This window comes from Gopherus flavomarginatus, chromosome 3, assembly GCF_025201925.1.
Source record: "Gopherus flavomarginatus isolate rGopFla2 chromosome 3, rGopFla2.mat.asm, whole genome shotgun sequence".
Lineage (NCBI taxonomy): Eukaryota > Metazoa > Chordata > Testudines > Testudinidae > Gopherus > Gopherus flavomarginatus.
This window is the reverse complement of record NC_066619.1, coordinates 15,827,519-15,849,744: the sequence shown is the minus strand read 5'-3', so window position 1 is coordinate 15,849,744 and position 22,226 is coordinate 15,827,519. Positions and strand designations below refer to the sequence as shown.

General features: G+C 47.7%; 1 protein-coding gene across 1 annotated transcript; it reads right to left on the bottom strand.

Annotated features, from left to right (window-relative positions):
* Nucleotides 1-9,412: 9,412 nt before the first annotated feature.
* On the bottom strand, nt 9,413-17,648 carry LOC127046988 (uncharacterized). Its single transcript, XM_050944766.1, has 2 exons — nt 17,119-17,648; nt 9,413-10,231 (listed from the first exon to the last, which is right to left on the bottom strand). The coding sequence occupies exons 1-2, from the start codon at nt 17,522-17,524 to the stop codon at nt 9,738-9,740; spliced, it is 900 nt and encodes a 299-aa protein (XP_050800723.1). The 5' UTR covers nt 17,525-17,648; the 3' UTR covers nt 9,413-9,737.
* Nucleotides 17,649-22,226: the final 4,578 nt, after the last annotated feature.

Sequence of the window (22,226 nt, the reverse complement as noted above, 5' to 3'; positions counted from 1 at the left end):
TCAAGCTTAGTCTTAAAGCCAGATATGTCTTTTGCCCCCACTACTCCCCTTGGAAGGCTGTTCCAGAACGTCACTCCTCTAATGGTTAGAAACCTTCGTCTAATTTCAAGTCTAAACTTCCTAGTGTCCAGTTTATACCCATTTGTTCTTGTGTCTACATTGGTACTAAGCTTAAATAATTCCTCTCCCTCCCTAATATTAATCCCTCTGATATATTTATAAAGAGCAAGCATATCCCCCCTCAGCCTTCTTTTGGCTAGACTAAACAAGCCAAGCTCTTTGAATCTCCTTTCAAATGACAGGTTTTCCATTCCTCAGATCATCCTAGCAGCCCGTCTCTGAACCTGTTCCAGTTTGAATTCATCCTTCTTAAACATGGGAGACTAGAACTGCACACAGTATTCCAGGTGAGGTCTCACCAGTGCCTTATATAACGGTACTAACACCTCCTTATCTTTGCTGGAAATACCTCGCCTGATGCATCCTAAAACCGCATTAGCTTTTTTAACGGCCATATCACATTGGCGGCTCATAGTCATCCTGCGATCAACCAATACTCCAAGGTCCTTCTCCTCCTCTGTTGCTTCCAGCTGATGCGTCCCCAATGTATATCTAAAATTCTTATTATTAATCCCTAAGTGCATGACCTTGCACTTTTCACTATTAAATTTCATCCTATTACTATTACTCCAGTTTACAAGGTCATCCAAATCTTCCTGTATGATATCCCAGTCCTTCTCTGTGTTAGCAATACCCCCCAGCTTTGTGTCATCTGCAAACTTTATTAGCACATTCCCACTTTTTGTGCCAAGGTCAGTAATAAAAAGGTTAAATAAGATTGGTCCCAAAACCAATCCTTGAGGAACTCCACTAGTAACCTCCTTCCACCCTGACAGTTCACCCTTCAGTACGACCTGTTGTAGTCTCCCCTTTAACCAGTTCCTTATCCACCTTTCAATTTTCATATTGATCCCCATCTTTTCCAATTTAACTAATAATTCCCCATGTGGAACCGTGTCAAATGCCTTACTGAAATCGAGGTAAATTAGGTCTACTGCATTTCCTTTGTCTAAATAATCTTTCACCTTCTCAAAGAAGGAGATCAGGTTGGTTTGGCATGATCTACCCTTAGTAAAACCATTTTGTATTTGTCCCAATTACCATTGACCTCAGTGTCCTTAACTACTTTCTCCTTCAAAATTTTTTCCAAGACCTTACATACTACAGATGTCAAACTAACAGGCCTATAGTTACTCGGATCACTTTTTTTCTCTTTCTTAAAGATAGGAACTACGTTAGCAATTCTCCAGTCGTATGGTACAACCCCTGAGTTTACCGATTCATTAAAAATTCTCGCTAATGGGCTTGCAATTTCATGCGCCAGTTCCTTTAATATTCTTTGATGAAGATTGTCTGGGCCCTCCGATTTTGTCCCATTAAGCTGTTCAAGTCTGGCTTCTACCTCAGATGTGGTAATATCCACCTCCATATCCTCATTCCCGTTTGTCATCCTTCCATTATCTCTAAGCTCCTTAGTAAAGACTGAGGCAAAGTACTTATTTAGATATTGGGCCATGCCTAGGTTATCCTTAACCTCCTTTCCATCCTCAGTGTTTAGCGGTTCCACTTCTTCTTTCTTTGTTTTCTTCTTATTTATATGGCTATAGAACCTTTTACTATTGGTTTTAATTCCCTTTGCAAGGTCCAACTCTACCTGGCTTTTAGCCTTTCTCAGTTTATCCCTACATGTTCTGACCTCACTAAGGTAGCTTTCCTTGCTAATCCCACCCTTCTTCCACTCCTTGTAGGCTTTCTGCTTTTTCTTAATCACCTCTCTGAGATGCTTGCTCATCCAGCTTGGTCTACAACTCCTGCCTATGGTTTTTTTCCCCTTTCTTGGGATGCAGGCTTCTGATAGTTTCTGCAGCTGCGACTTAAAGTAATTCCAGGCCTCCTCCACATTTAGATCCACAAGTTCTTCAGTCCAGTCCACTTCCCTAACTAATTTCCTTAATTCTTTAAAGTTAGCCCTTTTGAAGTCAAAAACCCTAGTCCCAGATCTATTTTTGTTTATCCTTCCATCTAGTTTGAACTGAATTAGCTCATGATCACTCGAACCAAGGTTGTCCCCTACAACCATTTCTTCTATGAGGTCCTCACTACTCACCAAAACCAAATCTAAAATGGCATCCCCTCTTGTTGGTTCTTCAACTACTTGGTGAAGAAATCCATCTGCTATCATATTCTCTCTGTCATCTCTTTTCCAAGCTGAAAAGTCCCAGTCTCATTAATTTCCTCTGATACAGAAGCTGTTCCATACTCCTAATTGAGTTTTGCATGAGTAGAAAGTGAAGGTCTGATCATGCAAACGCCAAGCTTCCTGTCGTGAGATTACTACTCATCACAGGACATGCTATGCCTAGCGGTAAGTGGTCTGAGAAAGAACTGCAAAATTTGGCTCAGTAGTAGGGCCCATTCCTATGAATTACTGAAGACAATGGGAGGTGGGAATTCTCAGCACCTTGCAGGGTTAGGACCCTACCTTCCTTTCAGGTCAAGAGTGGAGTGAGAGAATATCTCCTATTAGGGAAAATAGGGTGGAGAGTGTTCATTGTGCCACAGGACTGGGCGCAATGTTTGTACCAAAGTACTGCCATTTTTTCCATTACATACATTCAAAGATTTCAGGCCCTTTGAATACTGAGCTGATTTAAAAGAGGAACCTAACACGCGCAGGGTTTACCGTGACCGTGGGTATGTCTATAATGCAAAGAAAAAACAGTGGCCCTGAGTCTCCATGCCTGGTGAGGGGAGAGGATCTCAGAGAATAGGCTCCAGCATGAGCGGGAATGTATACGCTGCTATATTTAGCTCCATAGCCTGAGCCCTGCAAGCCCTAGTGAGTTGACCAGGGCTCTGAAACTCAGTGTTGTGGGGTTTTCTTTGCAGTGTAGACATACTCTGTATGTCCTCATTTTTCATGTCACATGGGTCACCTGAAATGTCCTGGGTTTTAATATTCTCAGTCAAAACATTCTGTTTTTTTTAATAGTTACCCAGTATTTATTCAAAACCAAGTTGAATTTGCTCTCTGATTATCGGGAATAAACAACGCAATGAAAGGAGTGTTCAGCTCCGAGGAGCAGTATGTAGGGTGAAGAGAGATTATCAAAGCTGTTCTTCGGCTCAAAATAAACTCTAATGACACTCATTCATGGTTTTATGACAAACTTGTTCAAAACAAATCGGATTCTTTTGATAAAATTCTTTTTGAGGGGAAAAAACCTATCTGAAGATAGTTTTAATTAAGATACATTATAGCTCAAAAATATCTCATCATGGAATAGGGATTATAAATTCTAATTTTATAGTATGAGACAATATAGTCATGTAATGTTTAAGAAAAGTTTTGTAAATAGTCCAATAGTTCATGGATTAGGGACCCAATCTTATGGGGTTCCACAGGCTTCTGTATAGATTATTTAGGTTAATCTTTCCATCTATCCAATGGGACTCAGTGCTCAGTTTAGAACAGGGGTCGGCAACCTTTCAGAGGTGGTGTGCTGAGTCTTCATTTATTTAAGGTTTCGTGTGCCAGTAATACATTTTAATGTTTTTAGAAGGTCTCTTTCTATAAGTCTATAATATATAACTAAACTATTGTTATATGTAAAGTAAATAAGGTTTTTAAAATGTTTAAGAAGCTTCATTTAAAATTAAATTAAAATGCAGAGCCTCCCAGACCGGTGGCCAGGACCCAGACAGTGTGAGTGCCACTGAAAATCAGCTTGCTTGCCGCCTTTGGCATGCGTGCCATAGGTTGCCTACCCCTGGTCCAGAAAATACCATCAGAGATGCTTAGTTTTGCAGTTTTCAAACTTGTGGATTTTTGTCTCCAGAAAGACCATGCTTGTTAACAGCAAAAATGTTTTAAAATAAATAATATTTAGAGGTGAGAAATAACAGACCTCAACCCTGTTGTCCCTCTGCAAATTTGTGTACACTGAGTCAATCCGTTACCTCTCTCTGAAAGTGCAAAGTTTCAAAAAGTTCAATGAGTAGAAGATTGTTAGGTGCGGAATAGATCTGGACAAGGAGAAGAAACCTGGAGATAAATGTGAGAAACGAGGGACATATACTTGTTTTGTTAAAATATTATATGTTTGCTTTTGAAGAAAAAAATCCAAAATACTTAACATTGTTGTTTTAGTTAAATAAAACAATTTAAATGTCTGTCTGGTGTTGTTCTCCTCCTAATGCAGCATGGCAAGAAAGTCCTCCAAATATTAATGATTAACGTGTTGAATTGGAGGTAGTTCACCTCCCAGTGACTTCATAAATATCTGCTTCAATTACCTTTGGTAAATGAAATAACAAAACAATCATTCATTTTCTGATATAGCTGTAAAACTAATCTGAAAAGTTTTCAAAATAAATCACTGTTTAAAAATGTATCGTGTGTACCTCCTAAAAATGAAACCTACATCTATCTCTGAGTTGTGAAGAATATGTATTAAGGTTATAACAACCAGCAAGGATGCACTTTTATGTAGAAAACCACAATTAAATCAAGTCTTCTTGACTAGTGATTTAAATCAAATCCACCCTGATGAGTTCAGCTAAAAAATCCTCCACTCTGCCAAATCTGCACATGTTTCACTGAGCCAGAAGCTGGCACCAGTGTCCACTTTTTTTCCAAAGTGCACTTTTCATGAGTATTTCATGACCCTAAAAAAATCACAAGAAAAATGTGCCCCTTGTTGGTTTTGCAAACATGGTCAGCTTAGCAATGCTGTCAATAACAAACAAATGTTCATGGAAGCAGACAGCAGGTAAGTTAGTCAGTGGTGGACTCTGGAATCCCGCACTCTGTGGAGAGAATCTGGGTAGGTCTGTTGTAGCCCACCTTCCAGCCCACTAGGAGTGTCTGTGCTGAGGAGGAGGAGACTGAGCTGCATGAGTCCCTGGGGTACACAGGCTGGGAAATGCAAAGAGTTAGGCCCTGAGGAATGTTGGGTTTTCTAGAGAGGAGAATTCTGGGAGCCAGTCCCTCGGTGAGCAGACAAGGTCTCCCAGGGAGGCCATGTGAAATCGTCCTGGAGCTGTGTGTGCCAAAGAGCCACAGTGCCAAGCCTGATTGAAGACAGCACAAGTGTGGATGCTGGGCATAAGAGTTAGTCTTATGCAGGAAAAGCCAATGTGGATGCATTTAATTGTGTTAGCTTGAGTTCAACTACAGAACTCGAGGTAGCTCTGTAATCCAGACAAACACAAGGAGTGTCTGTGGTGAGGAAGGGCTGACTGAGCTGTCTGAAACACAGTACATGGAGGTTGGAGATGTAAGTCATCATACTAGGTGGAGAGGCCTACCTGCCATCTGAGAGCTATTATTTCAGGCTGGCTGCACACTCAGGAAGACACCTCTGTATTGGTTGCATTGGGTTTCTGTTTTGGAGCTTTTCTTCAAATCCATAAAGGCTAAAGACATTTTTTTTTAATGAAACTAGATTCTGGATCACTGTTATGACGCAACCTTAAAAATCTTCATAATTGGGTTATAAACAGTGCCCTGATCATAAATATATGTGACTCTTAGAAAAGACAAAGATAACTCCTCTATGACAGAGTGGGTATGTCAATATCAAATTATGACTTCCAGTTTTGGACGCTGTCTTCCATTTTGTGTGCTGACTTCCATTGTGTGTTCTGTGTTGAAATGCCAGCCTGACTTTGATGAGGTCAGTCTGTTCTGCTGCATTCCAGAGAGGTGCCTGGACTTAGAAAGGGGCTTGATGCCTACTTGAGTGACTGTGACTAAGAAGCCATCACTTTGACTGTCTCTTGACTGCTGGCCCAATTCCCTGGAACAATATACTGTCTACACCAGGGGTCGGTAGCCTTTCAGAAGTAGTGTGCCGAATCTTCATTCATTCACTCTAATTTAAGGTTTCAAGTGCCAATAATACATTTTAATGTTTTTAGAAGGTCTCTTTCTATAAGTCTATAATATATAACTAAACTATTGTTGTATGTAAAGTAAATAAGGTTTTTAAAATGTTTAAGAAGCTTCATTTAAAATTAAATAAAATGCAGAGCCCCCCCGACCAGTGGCCAGAACCCAGGCACTGTGAGTGCCACTGAAAATCAGCTCACGTGCCGCCTTCAGCACCTGTGCCATAGGTTGCCTATCCCTGGTCTACACAGTAGTGTCACTGAGGAAAGAAACTGGATTTTTTCAGAAAGGGGACAGTGAATGTATTTATGAAGGAGTAATTTGCTGTGGAGGTGATCCTTCCACTGCCACATGTAAGAAAAGCTGGCTGAAGAGAGAGAAGGCAGGATGGACTCTGCCTAGCCTGAAAGGCTGACAAGGCCTCAGCAGGGCCAGCCCACAACATTTTGGCACCTGAGGCAGGGAGCTCAGTGATCCCATGCCTGCTCGCTTGGGCCAAAACTTTGAAAGGTCTCAAATCTGCCTTCTTCCTGTTCTACTCCTCTCATGGTACTGGACTAAATGACCTCTTGAGGTCCCTTTAAGTTCTGTGATTCTATCTGGAAGATTTAAAGGCATGTTGGCAGACTTCAGAAGTTACTGTGTCCAAATGAGATCCAAAGAAACCTGACAGAAGCCTGCAGAATACGCAAAATCTGGATACAGCAGAGCATGCTGTCAGCCCCCTCTTCAGTATGGATGTGTTGTCTCCAAAGGGCAGGCTGCATCTTTAGCTGGGAGGCCAGGCCCCAAAACTGCATATGGAGAAGTGTAGGTTCCATATGCAGCACCTCTAGATTCAAGCTGTGGGCAACTGTGAACTGCTGTATTTTGGCCTTGAGCCTACAGACCCCTGCATATTCTGTTGCAAGGTGCATAGGTTTGCCGAACTCCAGCAAAGTTAAGTGCTATGTGTAGTCCATCCAGCTGCGCCACAGACTCAAGACTCTTACTGGCCTGCTCTCTTATTTGCAAGAGAGCGGATTTAACCAAGGATGGTGGAGATGAAGGTGGGGGACGACTGTGTGAGGAAACATGGATTTAAACCCTATCCATGCTAACGAAGGGTTTAGCTCTAATCTCTTTCTGGCACCCAACTCCTGCTACTAGATAGGAATAAATTGGTGGCCGCACAGTGTACTCTCATTAATAGGATCAGGTGCTCCCTAAGCACTGAGATCAAAGCCAATGGGAGTCTTTCATTAATTTAAGTGGCTCTTGGATCCAGTCCCCTGCCATGCTTATCACTTTTTAGCTTGGACTGTGCCGGATCAAGCTTTTTATGCGATGGTCTTGGCCAGATGCTGGGATCTTTAGATGATGCACCACATGCTGGGAACTGGATTTTATGTCAGGTCAGTCAAGATGGAGCCATGAATTTTGGGATCTTTATTTTCTGCATGTGACATCTGTGACTCAAAGCCCACGTCCAGACTACAGCCTAAAATCGATGTACTTAAAATCGATTTTATAAAGCAGGTTTTATAAAATCGATTTTGTGCATCCACACTAGAGGTACTTACATCGATGTTGAGCGTCCATTTTCCCTGGCGTCCATCTTTTGCTTGAGCGTTGCACTCTGGGTACCTATCCCACAGTTCCTGCACGGGTCCCTGCCCTTTGGAATTATGGGTTACTAGCCCAGTGCATGATGGGATCAAAGTCCCCGTCCTGGGTGGTTCTGGGTACAGCCCCCCCCCTCCTGTAAACGGCACACAGTCAGTTCGCGCTGTTTTTACTGGCTGCAGTGAGGGAAACGCCATTTTGCAGCAAGCATGGATCCAGGTCTGCTCTTGTCCTTGATCGCGAATGCTGTAAATAATTCACGCATTCTCGTTCTATCACTGCTGACCCATGATGCAGAAATGCAAGAGAGAATGCTTGAATGCGGGGATGACAGCGATGACGAACTGGAGAACGAGTTTTCTGACACCCCGGGCCCCTGCACGTTGGAGCTCCTGACGGTTATGGGTGAGGTTCTACCCGTTCCGCGCCACTTTTGGGCACGGGAAACAAGCACTGACTGGTGGGACCGCATAGTCCTGCAGGTGTGGGACGATTCGCAGTGGCTGCGGAACTTTCGCATGCGTAAGAGCACTTTCTTTGAACTTTGTGACTCGCTTTCTCCTGTCCTGAAGCGGCATAATACCAGGATGAGACCAGCCCTCGCAGTGGAAAAGCGAGTGGCAATAGCCATATGGAAGCTTGCAACGCCAGACAGCTACCGGTCAGTCGGTAATCAATTTGGAGTGGGCAAATCTACTGTGGGGGCTGCTGTGCTGGAAGTATCCAAAGCAATCATTAAGCTGCTGCTTCGAAAGGTTGTGACTCTGGGAAACGTGCAGGCCATTGTGGATGGCTTTGCTGCAATGGGATTCCCTAACTGTGGGGGGGCCATAGATGGAACCCACATCCCTATTTTGGCACCGGAACACCAGGGTGCCCAGTACATTAACCGCAAGGGGTACTTTTCGATGGTTCTGCAAGCCCTGGTGGATCACAAGGGACGTTTCACCAACATCCACGTGGGATGGCCAGGAAGGGTTCACGACGCACGTGTCTTCAGGAGCACTACACTGTTTAAACGGCTGCAGCAAGGGACCTACTTCCCTGATCAGAGAATAACAGTTGGAGATGTCCAAATGCCTATAGTTATCCTTGGGGACCCAGCCTACCCCTTGATGCCCTGGCTAATGAAGCCATACACAGGCAGCCTTGACAGTGCTCAGGAGTTGTTTAATTACAGGCTGAGCAAGTGCAGAATGGTGGTAGAATGTGCATTTGGCAGGCTTAAGGCGAGATGGCGAACGCTTCTTACTCGCTCAGATCTTAGCCAAACCAATATCCCCTTTGTCATTGCTGCTTGCTGTGTGCTCCACAATCTCTGTGAGAGCAAGGGGGAGGCCTTTATAGCGGGGTGGGAGACTGAGGTAAACCACCTGGCCGCTGATTATGCGCAGCCGGACACCAGGGCAATTAGAAGATCTCACCAGGATGCTGTGCGCATCAGAGAAGCACTGAAAAGTAGCTTCCTCATGGGCCAGGGTACAGTTTGAATGCTGATTTTCCTTTCAATTGATTGCTGCCCTCCCCGTCTATGCGGTGTTGCTGCTGCAAGATACTTTGCCTGCAGCATTCCTCAATTGCTTGCTTAGGTTACTTGCGAGAGCTGTCCATTGGAAAACATATAATTCTGTATTTCCCAATTATTACCTACCTCCACCATTAGCTGCTTCCGTCTGCTGCTAGGCACAGTACCTGCAACCTTCCTTAACTGCTTTTTTATTGAAAATAAAGTTACTACTATTTGTTACAAGAATTGTGTTCTTTATTTAAAATCAGACCCTTTCATCAATCAAGCATCATGCTTGTTGTTACAATACTGTGCATGAAATTTCATAACTCAGCGTTCTATGGGGGACGGAGCGAGGGAGGTTTGGAGGAAGGGGGAGGGAGGTTTGAAAGAAGAAAGTGCATCAGAGAAGACAGAACAAGAATTCTCATGGACCAGGTTACGGTATGGCTGCTTTCTTTGTTTTCCCTTTATTACCCATATCCCCAATTGTCAAATCCTGATGCTGATAACTAGCTTCCGTGCAGCTTTCCAAAGCTGCTTGCTTTAGTTCATTACCAAACTACAGTCACACTGCCTTAATAGCATGACCTGAGAGTAAAAATAGGCAAAGGTGCCATGGGAGAAGTTTGGATCATTAGAGGAGGGAAAAAACAGGACACAAAGGGCTTTTCAATCTAATGAAAGCCTTCTGGTTGGAGTGTCCGCAGCAGTGGAGGGGGCTGGTGCAGAGAGCCTTCCCCCACGCGTTCTTACACGCCTGGTTCTGGAAGGTGTGGGACAGGGTGAGTACTGAGGGAGGTTATACACGGGCTGTAGGGGCATTCTGAAACCACGGAGCTCTTGCAGCATATCGCGGAGGATGTCAGTCTGATCACGAAGAAGATCCAGAGTTGCTGCTCGCCAGCGCTGATCTTCCTGCCACCTGACATCATTTTTGGCGTCCCTCCTGTCTTCGCGTTGGTCCCTCCTGTCTTCGCGTTGACTGGCAGCCTCCCTGTACTTTGCGACCAATTGCTTCCAGTCTCCCTGCTGAGCTCTCTCTGTACGGGTTACTGCCATAATTTTGGTGAACATGTCCTCACGCGTCCTCCTTTTCCTCAGTCTTCTTATGATACCCCCCCCACGTAGATGAGAAGCGAGAGGGAGGCTGGAGAAATGTGCAGCTGTGTGTGGGGGGGTGGGGTTTGGAAAGAGTGATAAAAGAATCATAAGAGACACATTTCACACAACCATGCATACAGTCTTTCTCCTCACTGACCTGTGCCTGTTACCGAACCTTGAACATTTTACTTTACCACAAGGTCACCTTAGGATTCCTTTAATACTTATTGCTTGTGGCTGAGGACAGAGAGTTCTGCTCAGACGCAGGTCAGGGGAGCACACAGACCGTGTCCGGAGAAAATGGTAAGTTAATAATGGCTAGTAATCCCTGTAGTAGATTGTCACGGAGTGTGGGGGAGTCCGGCCCTGCACCCCTCTTCCTGGGACCCACAGTGACTCTTAGCCAGCCAGTAAAACAGAAGGTTTATTGGACAACAGGAACACAGGTTACAGCAGAGCTTGCAGGCACAGTCAGGACCCCTCCACCGAGTCCTTCTGGACTTTCAGGGTGCTTGGATCCTAGCTAGGATACCCTGAATTCCGCCCACACAGCCCCAAGCCCAAACTCAAACTGCTTCCCTCCTGCCACTCCCTTCCTTTGTCCCCTTCCCGGGCAAAGGTGTTGACCTTTCCCCTCCCTTGCCTAGCTCAGGTTACAGGCTCTGGCATCGTCCATCTCCTAAAGTCCTCCCCTGCTCTCCCACTCCCCACACAGACAGTCCCTACTGCATCACATCTCTCCCCCCTTCGAGACTGAACTGAGCGGGGTCACTCTGCCCAGTGACCTGGGGAAGTTCAGGGTCCCCTCTCCGGGACAACGCATCCGCTGTCAGGTTGGCACTTCCCTTCACATGGACCACGTCCATGTCATAGTCCTGCAGGAGCAGGCTCCACCTCAGGAGCTTGGCGTTGGCTCCTTTCATCTGGTGCAGCCAGGTCAGGGGAGAGTGGTTGGTGTATACGGTGAAGTGTCGCCCAAAGAGATATGGCTCTAGCTTCTTAAGGGCCCACACCATGGCCAGGCATTCCTTCTCGATGGCCGCGTAGCTTTGTTCCCGGGGTAGCAGCTTCTTACTCAGGTACACGATGGGGTGTCTCTCCCCCTTTTCATCCTCCTGCATTAACACCGCCCCCAGTCCCGTGTCTGAGGCATCGGTGAACACCATAAAGGGTTTGTCAAAATCTGGGTTTGCCAGAACTGGGTCGCTAACCAGAGCCTCCTTCAGCGCCCGGAAAGCCTCCTGGCACTGCTCAGTCCAGATCACCTTGTCTGGCTTCCCCTTTTTGCACAGTTCAGTGATGGGGCCGGCTATGGCACTGAAGTGGGGCACGAACCTTCGATAGTACCCCGCCATCCCAATAAAGGCCTGGACCTGCTTTTTGGTTTGGGGAGCAGGCCAGTCTCTGATCACCTCCACCTTGGCTGGTTCCGGCTTCAGGCAGCCGCTCCCCACCCGATGGCCCAGGTAAGATACTTCAGCCATCCCCACCTTGCACTTCTCAGCCTTTACTGTTAACCCAGCCTTTCGGAGTCGGTCCAGGACTTGTTTAACCTGGGACACGTGGTCCTCCCAGGTCTGGCTGAAGACGCAGATGTCGTCAATATACGCCACGGCAAAACTCTCCATCCCCCTCAGTAGCTGATCCACCAGGCGCTGGAAGGTGGCTGGCGCTCCCTTGAGGCCGAAGGGCAGGGTCAAAAACTCATAGAGCCCCAGAGGGGTGATAAAGGCCGATTTCAGCCTGGCATCTGCGTCCAGCGGCACTTGCCAGTAGCCTTTGGTAAGATCCATAGTGGTGAGGTACCGTGCACCTCCCAGCTTGTCTAAGAGCTCGTCAGGCCTGGGCATAGGGTAGGCATCAGATACGGTGATGGCACTGAGCTTTCGATAGTCCACACAGAACCGGATTGACCCATCCTTCTTGGGAACCAGCACTACTGGCGAGGCCCAAGGGCTGGAAGACGGCTGGATCACCCCCAAAGCCAGCATGTCCCTGACCTCTCTTTCAAGATCCTGGGCAGTTTTACCAGTGACCCGAAAAGGGGAGCATCTTATAGGGGGATGTGACCCGGTCTCCACCCGGTGGACAGTCAAATTAGTGCGTCCAGGCTGGTTGGAAAACAGCTGTCGGTACAGATGCAGCACCCCTCTGATCTCAGCGTGCTGGCCCGGGGTCAGTTGCTCAGAGAGGGGAATCGCCTCCAGGGGGGAACCAGCTTTTGTCCCAGGGAATAGATCCACTAAGGGGTCATCTCCCTGCCCCTCCCAATGTCCACACACGGCCAACACCACATTCCCCCTGTCATAGTATGGTTTCATCATGTTCACGTGGTACACCCGACGGTGATGTGCCCGGTTTGACAGCTCCACCACATAGTTTACCTCATTCAGTTGCTTGATAACCTTGAAGGGCCCTTCCCAAGCGGCCTGGAGTTTGTTTCTCCTCACGGGGATAAGAACCATCACCTGATCCCCGGTGGCGAAGGTACGGGCTCGTGCTGTGCGGTCATACCAGACCTTCTGCCTCCTCTGGGCTCGGGCCAGATTCTCCCTGGCCAGGCCCATGAGCTCGGCCAGTCTTTCCCGGAAGGTCAGGACATACTCCACCACTGACTCTCCCTCGGGAGCGGCCTTCCCCTCCCATTCGTCCCTCATCAGGTCTAGGGGCCCCCTCACCCGCCTTCCATACAACAGTTCGAAAGGTGAAAACCCAGTAGATTCCTGGGGTACCTCCCTGTACGCAAACAGCAGGTGAGGTAAGTACTTGTCCCAATCTTGCGGATGCTGGTTCATAAATGTTTTTAGCATCATCTTCAGCGTCCCGTTGAACCTTTCTACCAGCCCGTTGGACTGGGGGTGATACGCTGAGGCCCAGTTGTGCTGGACCCCACATTTCTGCCATAAGGACCGGAGCAGGGCCGACATGAAGTTGGACCCCTGGTCCGTTAAGACCTCCTTGGGGAACCCCACCCGGCTGAAAATTGTCAGCAGCGCATCTGCCACTGTGTCTGCTTCGATAGAGGACAAGGCCACCGCCTCGGGGTAGCGAGTGGCAAAATCCACCACCACCAGGATGTATTTCTTCCCTGACCGGGTCGTCTTGCTGAGAGGTCCCACTATGTCCATGGCTACCTTCTGGAAAGGTTCTTCTATGATGGGTAAAGGCCTCAAAGCCGCTTTCCCCTTGTCCCGGGCCTTCCCCACCCTCTGGCAGGGGTCACAGGATTGGCAGTACTGTCGGACATGGGTAAAGACCCCAGGCCAGTAAAAGTTCTGTAGCAGCCTCTGCCTGGTGCGCCGGATTCCCTGGTGCCCTGCGAGAGAGAGGTCATGGGCCAGGTACAACAGCTTGTGACGGAACTTCTGGGGAACCACCAGCTGCCTCCTGATCCCCCATGACTCTACTTCCCCTGGGGGAGCCCATTCTCGGTACAGGAACCCCTTCTCCCACAGGAACCTCTCCTTGCAACCTCTCCTCATGGTCTGTACCGCACTAAGGTCAGCCCGGTCCCTGTGCTTCTGCAAGGAGGGATCTTTCTGCAACTCGGCCTGGAACTCAGCAGCTGGGACAGGAATGGGGACCGGCTCTCTCTTGCTGGCTGGGTCTGAGGCCGCAGCCTCTCTGCACCGTGCCCCTGGGCGTTCCCCGCTCCCTGAGTTAGGGTCCTGCACCTCAGGTCGAGTACCTTCCCCGTTTTCGGGGTGCAGTGCCATTTGCCGACTCTGACTACGAGTCACGACCAGGGCACTCTGGGTGTTACTAGGCCAGTCCTCAAGGTCCCCTCCCATTAACACGTCAGTGGGCAAATATTGGTGTACCCCCACATCCTTGGGGCCCTCCTTGGCCCCCCATTTCAGGTGTACCCTTGCCACGGGTACCTTGAATGGGGTCCCGCCCACGCCCATCAGGGTCAGGTAGGTGTCGGGCACCATCCGATCTGAGGCCACCACCTCAGGCCGGGCCAGCGTCACCTCTGCGCCCGTGTCCCAGTACCCAGTGACCTTCCTCCCATCCACTTCCAGGGAAACAATGCACTCTTTCCGGAGGGGCAGCCCCGCGCCCACCCGGTAAACCAAAAACCCGGAACCGGGAGCATCCACAGGTGGTATGTTGCCAACCCCCCTTTCCTGGGAATGTAGCCCCTCCTCCGATTGGGTTTTTACCCAGTCCACCCTCTGCGGGTTGGGTCTGCTTGGTCTGTCCCTGAGCTTGGGGCACTGGGCCCGTATGTGACCTTGTTGGCCACAGCGATAGCAGCCCATATCTCGTGGGTCCCCTTGAGTGGGTCGAAGGAACCTGCCGCTGGATGTTCCCCTTTTGGGGGGGTTCTCCATAGGCCCCCTTTGGGAGGTCCCATGATGACTCTCTCTCTGCGTTGAGGCAGGCTTGCTCCTTCGAGACTCCTCCCTGCCATCCCCTGCCCGACTGTCCACAAATTGGTCGGCCAGCTGGCCTGCATGCTGCGGGTTCTCCGGCTTCTGGTCCATCAACCACAGCCTCAGGTCGGACGGGCACTGCTCGTACAGGTGCTCCAGTATGAATAGGTCAAGCAGGTCCTCTTTAGTTTGGGCCCCAGCTGTCCACTTGTGGGCATACCCCTGCGCCCGGTTGACCAGTTGTAGGTATGTAACCTCACGGGTTTTACGCTGGCTCCGGAACTTTTTCCGGTACATCTCAGGAGTCAGCCCAAACTCGCGGAGCAGGGCCTGTTTGAACAGTTCGTAGTCCCCTGCCTCCGCCCCTTTCAGTCGGCTGTACACCTCCACGGCTGTGGAGTCCAGTAAGGGGGTGAGAACTGCGATCCTGTCTGCAGGGTCAACCCTGTGCAGCTCGCAGGCATTCTCAAAGGCCGTCAGGAAGGTATCTATGTCCTCCCCCTCCTTACGCCGGGGCAGCAAGTGCTTATCAAAGCTCTTTGTAGGCTTGGGTCCCCCCTCACGCACCGCAGCCGGAGCCTCACTGCTCCTCAGCCGGGCCAGGTCCAGCTCATGTTTACGCTGTTTCTCCTTCTCCTCCCGCTCATGTTCACGTTGTTTCGCCTTCTCCTCCAGCTCTCGCCTCTTTAACTCGAGCTCCTCCCGTCTCAGCTCCCTTTCATATTCCAGCCGCATCCGCTCCACGGATGCCGAGCGTTGCCGGGAGGATCCCCTGCTGGGGGGTGGGCTTCGCCGGACGGATCCCCTGCTGGCCGGGGGTGTCACGGTGCCCTCGGTATACACTGGGCTCCTCCCCGCCCTTCCTCTACGCCTAGGAAGGGGGGGTCTCGGGAAGCCCTCGTCTGCCGGTTGACCACTCCCAGCAGGGACAGTCACTGGTGCCTGCGCTGCATCTGCTCGGCTGCTTCCCTTAGAGACAGGGCTCCGTTCATTCATGCGGTCTCCCTGCTCCAGCTGGGCAATCAGCTGGTCCTTGCTGAGCCTCCCTGGGTGCAGCCCCCTCTGCTTACACAGCTCCACCAGGTCACACTTGCGCCGCTTGGCATACATCTTCCTGCTGGCCACTCACAGGCCGGGGTGCTCGCCGCTCCCCACGGTTTCCAGGGGGACCCCTAGTGCACCAGCCCTTCGTGAGGTCACCACCTCTCTGCCAGGGTCGAGCTGCAGACTCCTCCGCCCCTGGGACCACTCGCTGCAATCCCCCGGGGGACCCTGTTACTGCAAAGTCCTTCTCACTGGGCACACACTCCCAGGGGTTAACCACCCCTTCGTTTTACTGCTCCCCAGTCACTTACTGCAGAAAGCGCCGTCCACGGGGTGCAGTATATCCCGCCGCTGCCACCAGTTGTCACGGAGTGTGGGGGAGTCCGGCCCTGCACCCCTCTTCCTGGGACCCACAGTGACTCTTAGCCAGCCAGTAAAACAGAAGGTTTATTGGACAACAGGAACACAGGTTACAGCAGAGCTTGCAGGCACAGTCAGGACCCCTCCACCGAGTCCTTCTGGACTTTCAGGGTGCTTGGATCCTAGCTAGGATACCCTGAATTCCGCCCACACAGCCCCAAGCCCAAACTCAAACTGCTTCCCTCCTGCCACTCCCTTCCTTTGTCCCCTTCCCGGGCAAAGGTGTTGACCTTTCCCCTCCCTTGCCTAGCTCAGGTTACAGGCTCTGGCATCGTCCATCTCCTAAAGTCCTCCCCTGCTCTCCCACTCCCCACACAGACAGTCCCTACTGCATCACATAGATTGTACTGGTAATCAAGCTACTCTCCTTCCCTGCTTTGCTCTCGCGTTCCCCGAACAAGCAGGTCTCCTTGCCTGCGGTTTGCTGGGTGGTTCGGGGAACGCGAGAGCAAACTGCGGCGCAGCTGGTCTCCTTCCCTGCTTTGCTCTCGCGTTCCCCGAACAAGCAGGTCTCCGTGCCTGCGGTTTGCTGGGTGGTTCGGGGAACGCGAGAGCAAACCGCGGCGAAGCTGGTCTCCTTCCCTGCTTTGCTCTCGCGGTCCCCGAACAAGCAGGTCTCCTTGCCTGCGGTTTGCTCGGTGGTTCGGGGAACGCGAGAGCAAACCGCGGCGAAGCTGGTCTCCTTCCCTGCTTTGCTCTCGCGGTCCCCGAACAAGCAGGTCTCCTTGCCTGCGGTTTGCTCGGTGGTTCGGGGAACGCGAGAGCAAACCGCGGCGAAGCTGGTCTCCTTCCCTGCTTTGCTCTCGCGGTCCCCGAACAAGCAGGTCTCCTTGCCTGCGGTTTGCTCGGTGGTTCGGGGAACGCGAGAGCAAACCGCGGCGAAGCTGGTCTCCTTCCCTGCTTTGCTCTCGCGGTCCCCCAACAAGCAGGATGAATCCGCCCTGTTACAATGGAGACTTTTCTAAAAACCACCTCATGGGTCACTGTTTTAGGAAAGGTTTTTAATCTACTTGGTCAGTGACTCTAAGTACAGGTAGTGATTTGAAGCACCCAGTAAAAAAGGCTTACATTAAACCGAAGCTTTTAGTAAAAAAAATTACACTCACCAGAGGACGGTCCCTCAGCTTCATTTTCTGGAGTACTGCCTTGAGATGGCTGGCAGGGAACCTCAGTAAGGGTGAGGAAAAGATCCTGGCTGTTTGGGGGGATAAAATGCTCTGTGCTCTCTGCTGGAGCCTCCTCCTCTTGGTCCTCATCATACTGATCATCACCATCAAATAAATCTTCCCTAGTTGCAGGAATCACGACGCCCACCTCTGAATCAACAGACAAGGGGGGGTTCGTCGTTGCGCTGTTCCCCAATATTGCGTTAAGCTCGTCGTAGAACCGGCATGTTTTGGGGGCAGAGCCTGACCTGCCCTTTGCTGCTTTGGTCTTCTGATACGCCTGTCTGAGCTCTTTCACTTTCACTCGGCACTGTAACGAGTCCCTGGTATGTCCCCTCTCCCGCATGGCATTAGAAATTTTTTCAAAGGTTTTCTCATTTCGTCTGCTCGAGCGCAGTTCTGAAAGCACTGACTCTTCTCCCCATACAGCTATCAGATCGAGTAACTCCTGTGTGCTCCATGCTGGAGCTCTTTTCAGGAGACTGCATTCTTCTCTCTGCTGCTGAGAGCTCCACGCTGTGCAAGCAGGAAATGGAATTTCAAAGTTCCCGGGGCTTTTCCTGTTTACCTGGCCAGCAGAAGAGTACCTTTACCTGTGTAGAGCGGCCACTAGAGCACTGTGGGATACGTCCCGGAGGCCATTAACTTCGATGGCCGTCCACACTATCATAAAATCGATTTTAAAAAATCGATTTTGGGGTTACTCCTCTCGTTTTGATGGAGTTCCAAAATCGATTTTAGGGACCCTTAAAATCGATTTTATGCACTCTGTAGTGTGGACGGTTACAGCTTTAAATCGATTTAGAGCTCTTAAAATCGATTTAAAGCTCTAGTCTGGACCTGGCCAAAGATAAGAACAGCTCTGGGTCTGATGGTAGACTGTGGTGGGATGCATTAGGGTCCCATATAGCCCTTGGGAAAGTCCTGACTTAATTTTTCCACTCTAGGCCTTCATTCCTGTGCTTTCTTTTTATATCTGTTTTGGAAATGTTTGAGGCTCACATTTAATAATTTTAAAGGCATCAGTCTTGTGCTTTGCTAACTGTGATTGTAGTGTGTTAGCAAACACTGGCAATAGCGAAGATATTTATTTAGTTGTTGTTTTGAAAGCGTGGGTATGATATAGGAAAATGTATCAAATTACAGAAGATTGCTTTCCTCCTACAGATGAGTGGCGGCAAAATTGGTCACTTGCTTCCAAAAGACTGAGATGAAGGTGACAGTAAGTACTCAAATGTCATGGCAACAACAAATGTTAGAACTGTGAGGAAATCAACATCTTCAGCATGCAATTCTGATTGTTCTTCAGACTAATCCTACTCAGGCAGTTTAGCATCAATATCTGCCTTCAGTGGGAGCAGTGTTACGTAAGAAAGCATTATGACTATTATTAATACAGCATCATAAGTGCACATAGTGCTTTTCAGTAAGAAAATATTAAATATCCATATGCCCAAGCTAATTTAGCTTGAACAAAACCGTTTGATTGACTGGGGGGGGGGGGGGCAGTACTACTCCCTTTAGATTCAATGGCAAAACTCCCATTGCCTTCACTGGGAGCAAGATGGGGGTCAATTCTGGCCCAGTCCAGCTGCCATTGAATTCATTGGAGAGATTCCCATTGACTTCAAGGGGAAGTTGAATAAGGCCCTTACTGATTTACTGTGTGATCCCCATCCTGATGTCAGTAACTGGATAACTTCACTCTCTGGTTTTAGGGGTTAGGATCAGATTAAAGAATCATTTATTAATTGTTAATATTATTAGTTATTTGTATTGCAGTAGCAGTAGGAACTTTGCACTAGGCACTGTAGAAACACAGAACAAAAAGACAGTCCCTGCCTCCAAGAGCTTACAATCTAATTTGTATTTTAAATAGTACAACTATTGCTAAATACTATTAATACTAAAGATGTATGGTTGTCTGTTGTATCCAAAGATGACATCATGGCATCACACATTCTCATGTGGCTAGATAATCTGATTTGCGAGGAGCAAGATCACTAACAGATATCACACAGGAATGTGCGAACTCCCACTGAAGACTTAGCATGCGGCTTGGCCCTGTTTTCAATTTTTATTTTTTTTTTTGGATCTGTCTTCCTCAAAGTATTTACAACCTTTATTGACACTTGCTCTCCATTCAGATCTGTCTGTGGCTACATCTTCAAAGTTATCAATATTTATGCATCACAAGGTGAGATTCTGCCTAAGGAGATCTTGAAGTGTTTTCATTGACCACCCGTCTTGCTCCTTCTGAGTTTTAGTTTGTAATAGAAAATGTTTTTCAAGTGTCTGTCATCACCCATTCTGATAATGTGACCTGTCCATGTAAGCTTTGCTTTGATGATCATTGCCACGATGCATTTTTCCCCTCCCGTTTCAAGGATGTTAATGTTTGAGACTTTGTCTCACCAGGGGATCTTCAAGATAGAATAGAGACAGTGCATGTGAAATTTTTCAAGGTTTTCCATGTGTCCACAGTAAACTGTCTATGTTGCTGTCAGGGTTCCCTCCCCACTCTGAACTCTGGGGTACACATGAAAGACCCCCTAAGCTTATATTCCACCATCTTAGGTTAAAAACTTCCCCCAAGGCACAAATTCCTTGCACTGGGATGGTATTGTTGCCACCACCAAGTGAGTTAGACAAAGATTCAGGAAAAGGACCACTTGGAGTTCCTGTTTCTCCAAAATATCCCCCCAAGTCCCTTCACCCCCTTTCCTGGGGAGGCTTGAGAACAATATATCAACCAAATAGGTACCCAAGGTGAGCACAGACCAGACCCTTGGGTTTTTAGGACATTAAAAACCCAATCAGATTCTTAAAAACCAAACTTTACTATAAAGAAAAAAGTAAAAGAAGCACCTCTGTAAAATCAGAATGGAAGGTAATTTTACAGGGTAATCAGATTCAAAACACAGAGGATTCCCCTCTAAGCAAAACTTTAAGGTTACACAAATTCACAAGCTAAAATAAAAGATAATCTAACGCATTTCCTTCCTATTACTTACAATTTGCAATCTTAGATGCTTACTTGAGGTTTGGCTTTAGGAGATGTATTTTCCCTGCCCTGGTTCCTCACTGACCCAGAAAGAACACAAAAAAAACCCCAAACAAAAACCTTCCTCCGCAGATTTGAAAGTATCTTCTCCCCTCATTGGTTGTTTTGGTCAGGTGCCAACCAGGTTATTTGAGCTTCTTAACCCTTTACAGGTAAAGGAGGGATTTTATACTACCCTTAGCTGTATGTTTATGACAGTTTCCCACTGATGTAAAAGGGATGCTTTCAATGCTATATTGCATATCACCAGATTTGTTTTATGGAGTGCTGGTTGAGTATCCTATGGCAGAGTCTTCTCGCCTTTCATATTCTATTTGGTATTTCTTGATCCAGGGAACCATTTCTTGACATAAGTACTTCCAACGCACATAAACCATTTCTTATATCTAATGGGGTGAAGCAAGGATGTGTGCTGGCACCAGCCCTTTTGGGTCTCTTCTTTGCAGCCAGTCTGAATTATGCAATGGACAGCCTTCAAAAGGGCATCTACAGAAGGTACAGAGCAGGATGGAGAACTCCTCAATCTCTGAAGGTTTACTGCAAAGACAGAATTTCTTGAGGCACTCAGATGTGAAGTCCTTTTTGTGGATGATGGTGCTTTACTTAGTCATAGTGAAAGGGACCAACAGTTTATCCTTGTCTGGTTCTCATCAGCAATAAACAGTTTGGATTTACCATCAGCCTGGAAAAAAAAACTTCCAACCAGCTCCATCAACTATTACCTCTGAGCTAAACTTCACCATTGATGGTATAGAACTTAAGATCGTCAACCACTTCAAATACTGAAAATATCATGTAGTTATACTAGCTAAAATAAACCTTTATATGGTTAATAAACCGCCATGCTTCACTACATAAGTCAACCACTAATGGCTTGGGGGTAGAAATAATCTGTCCTTTTAGGAATGATATTGGATGCTTGTCCCTTATGGGGTTTTTACACTTTCCTCTGAAGCATTTGGTACTGGCCATTACAAGAGACAGGATACCAAGCTAGATAGACTCTGGTATAGCAATTCCTGTGTGTGTGTGTGTGTGTGTGTGTTTTTAATGGTCTTTAAAAACACCTTTAATAATGTGATGCCACATAATACAGTGTTAATTGATTCAGTAAAGGTATTAGACAGTCACTGTAAAACAGATGTGTGGGCAGTATTTACTAATTATATTTGTTGAAGTAAAAAAATGTTATGCCTCCTAAGTACTGTGCAACAAATTTAGGGTTGTAAAGAATATTCTGCAGCAGAGGCTTACATTGTCTTTCCATTCCCAGATAAGATACATGGCAGCGAAGGCTGAGACAATGCAGACTTTTACAACACGGTATCTCTTGCCTCACATTTAATGTTCAGCACGTAGTCAGGAAACCCAGGGAAAAATAAACAAATCAGGCCTGTGCACCCTGAAATAAAGACTTACAGAGGGTAAAAGGTTTAATTAAAAAAAAATCTTTGCAGATATTTTCACATCTCCGAATAGGTCTTTGGTCTTTAGCTTACAGTCCTTTATGAGAACATCTAGCAAAATATCAGGTGTTCTCAGTTATTTGTATTATTTGTGTGCGTGCTATTGTCAGTTGGCATGCATGTGTGCTCTCTCTATGTTGAACCAGCTCTGCAGATAGCTGGCTCAGTAGTCCTGGATAGCATTACCCAGAAAGACTACAGACCAGGTTTATTATCAACAAAGCATGGTACCTTGGGTCAATGATTGCAGGTACACTGATAACATATGCCTGTGACAATGGACTCAGCTCAATCAGCAGCAGGACTTTCTGCTGCCTGCTAGGCTGGACAAAGATGACTCTCCTATGATTGCTCTTTTACACATTGCTATAAACAAGTTATGTATTACACTCCTAATAGGATGACCAGACAGCAAATGTGAAAAATCGGGACAGGAGGTAGGGGTAATAGGTGCCTATATAAGAAAAAGACCCAAAAATCGGGACTGTCTCTATAAAATCGGGACATCTGGTCACCTA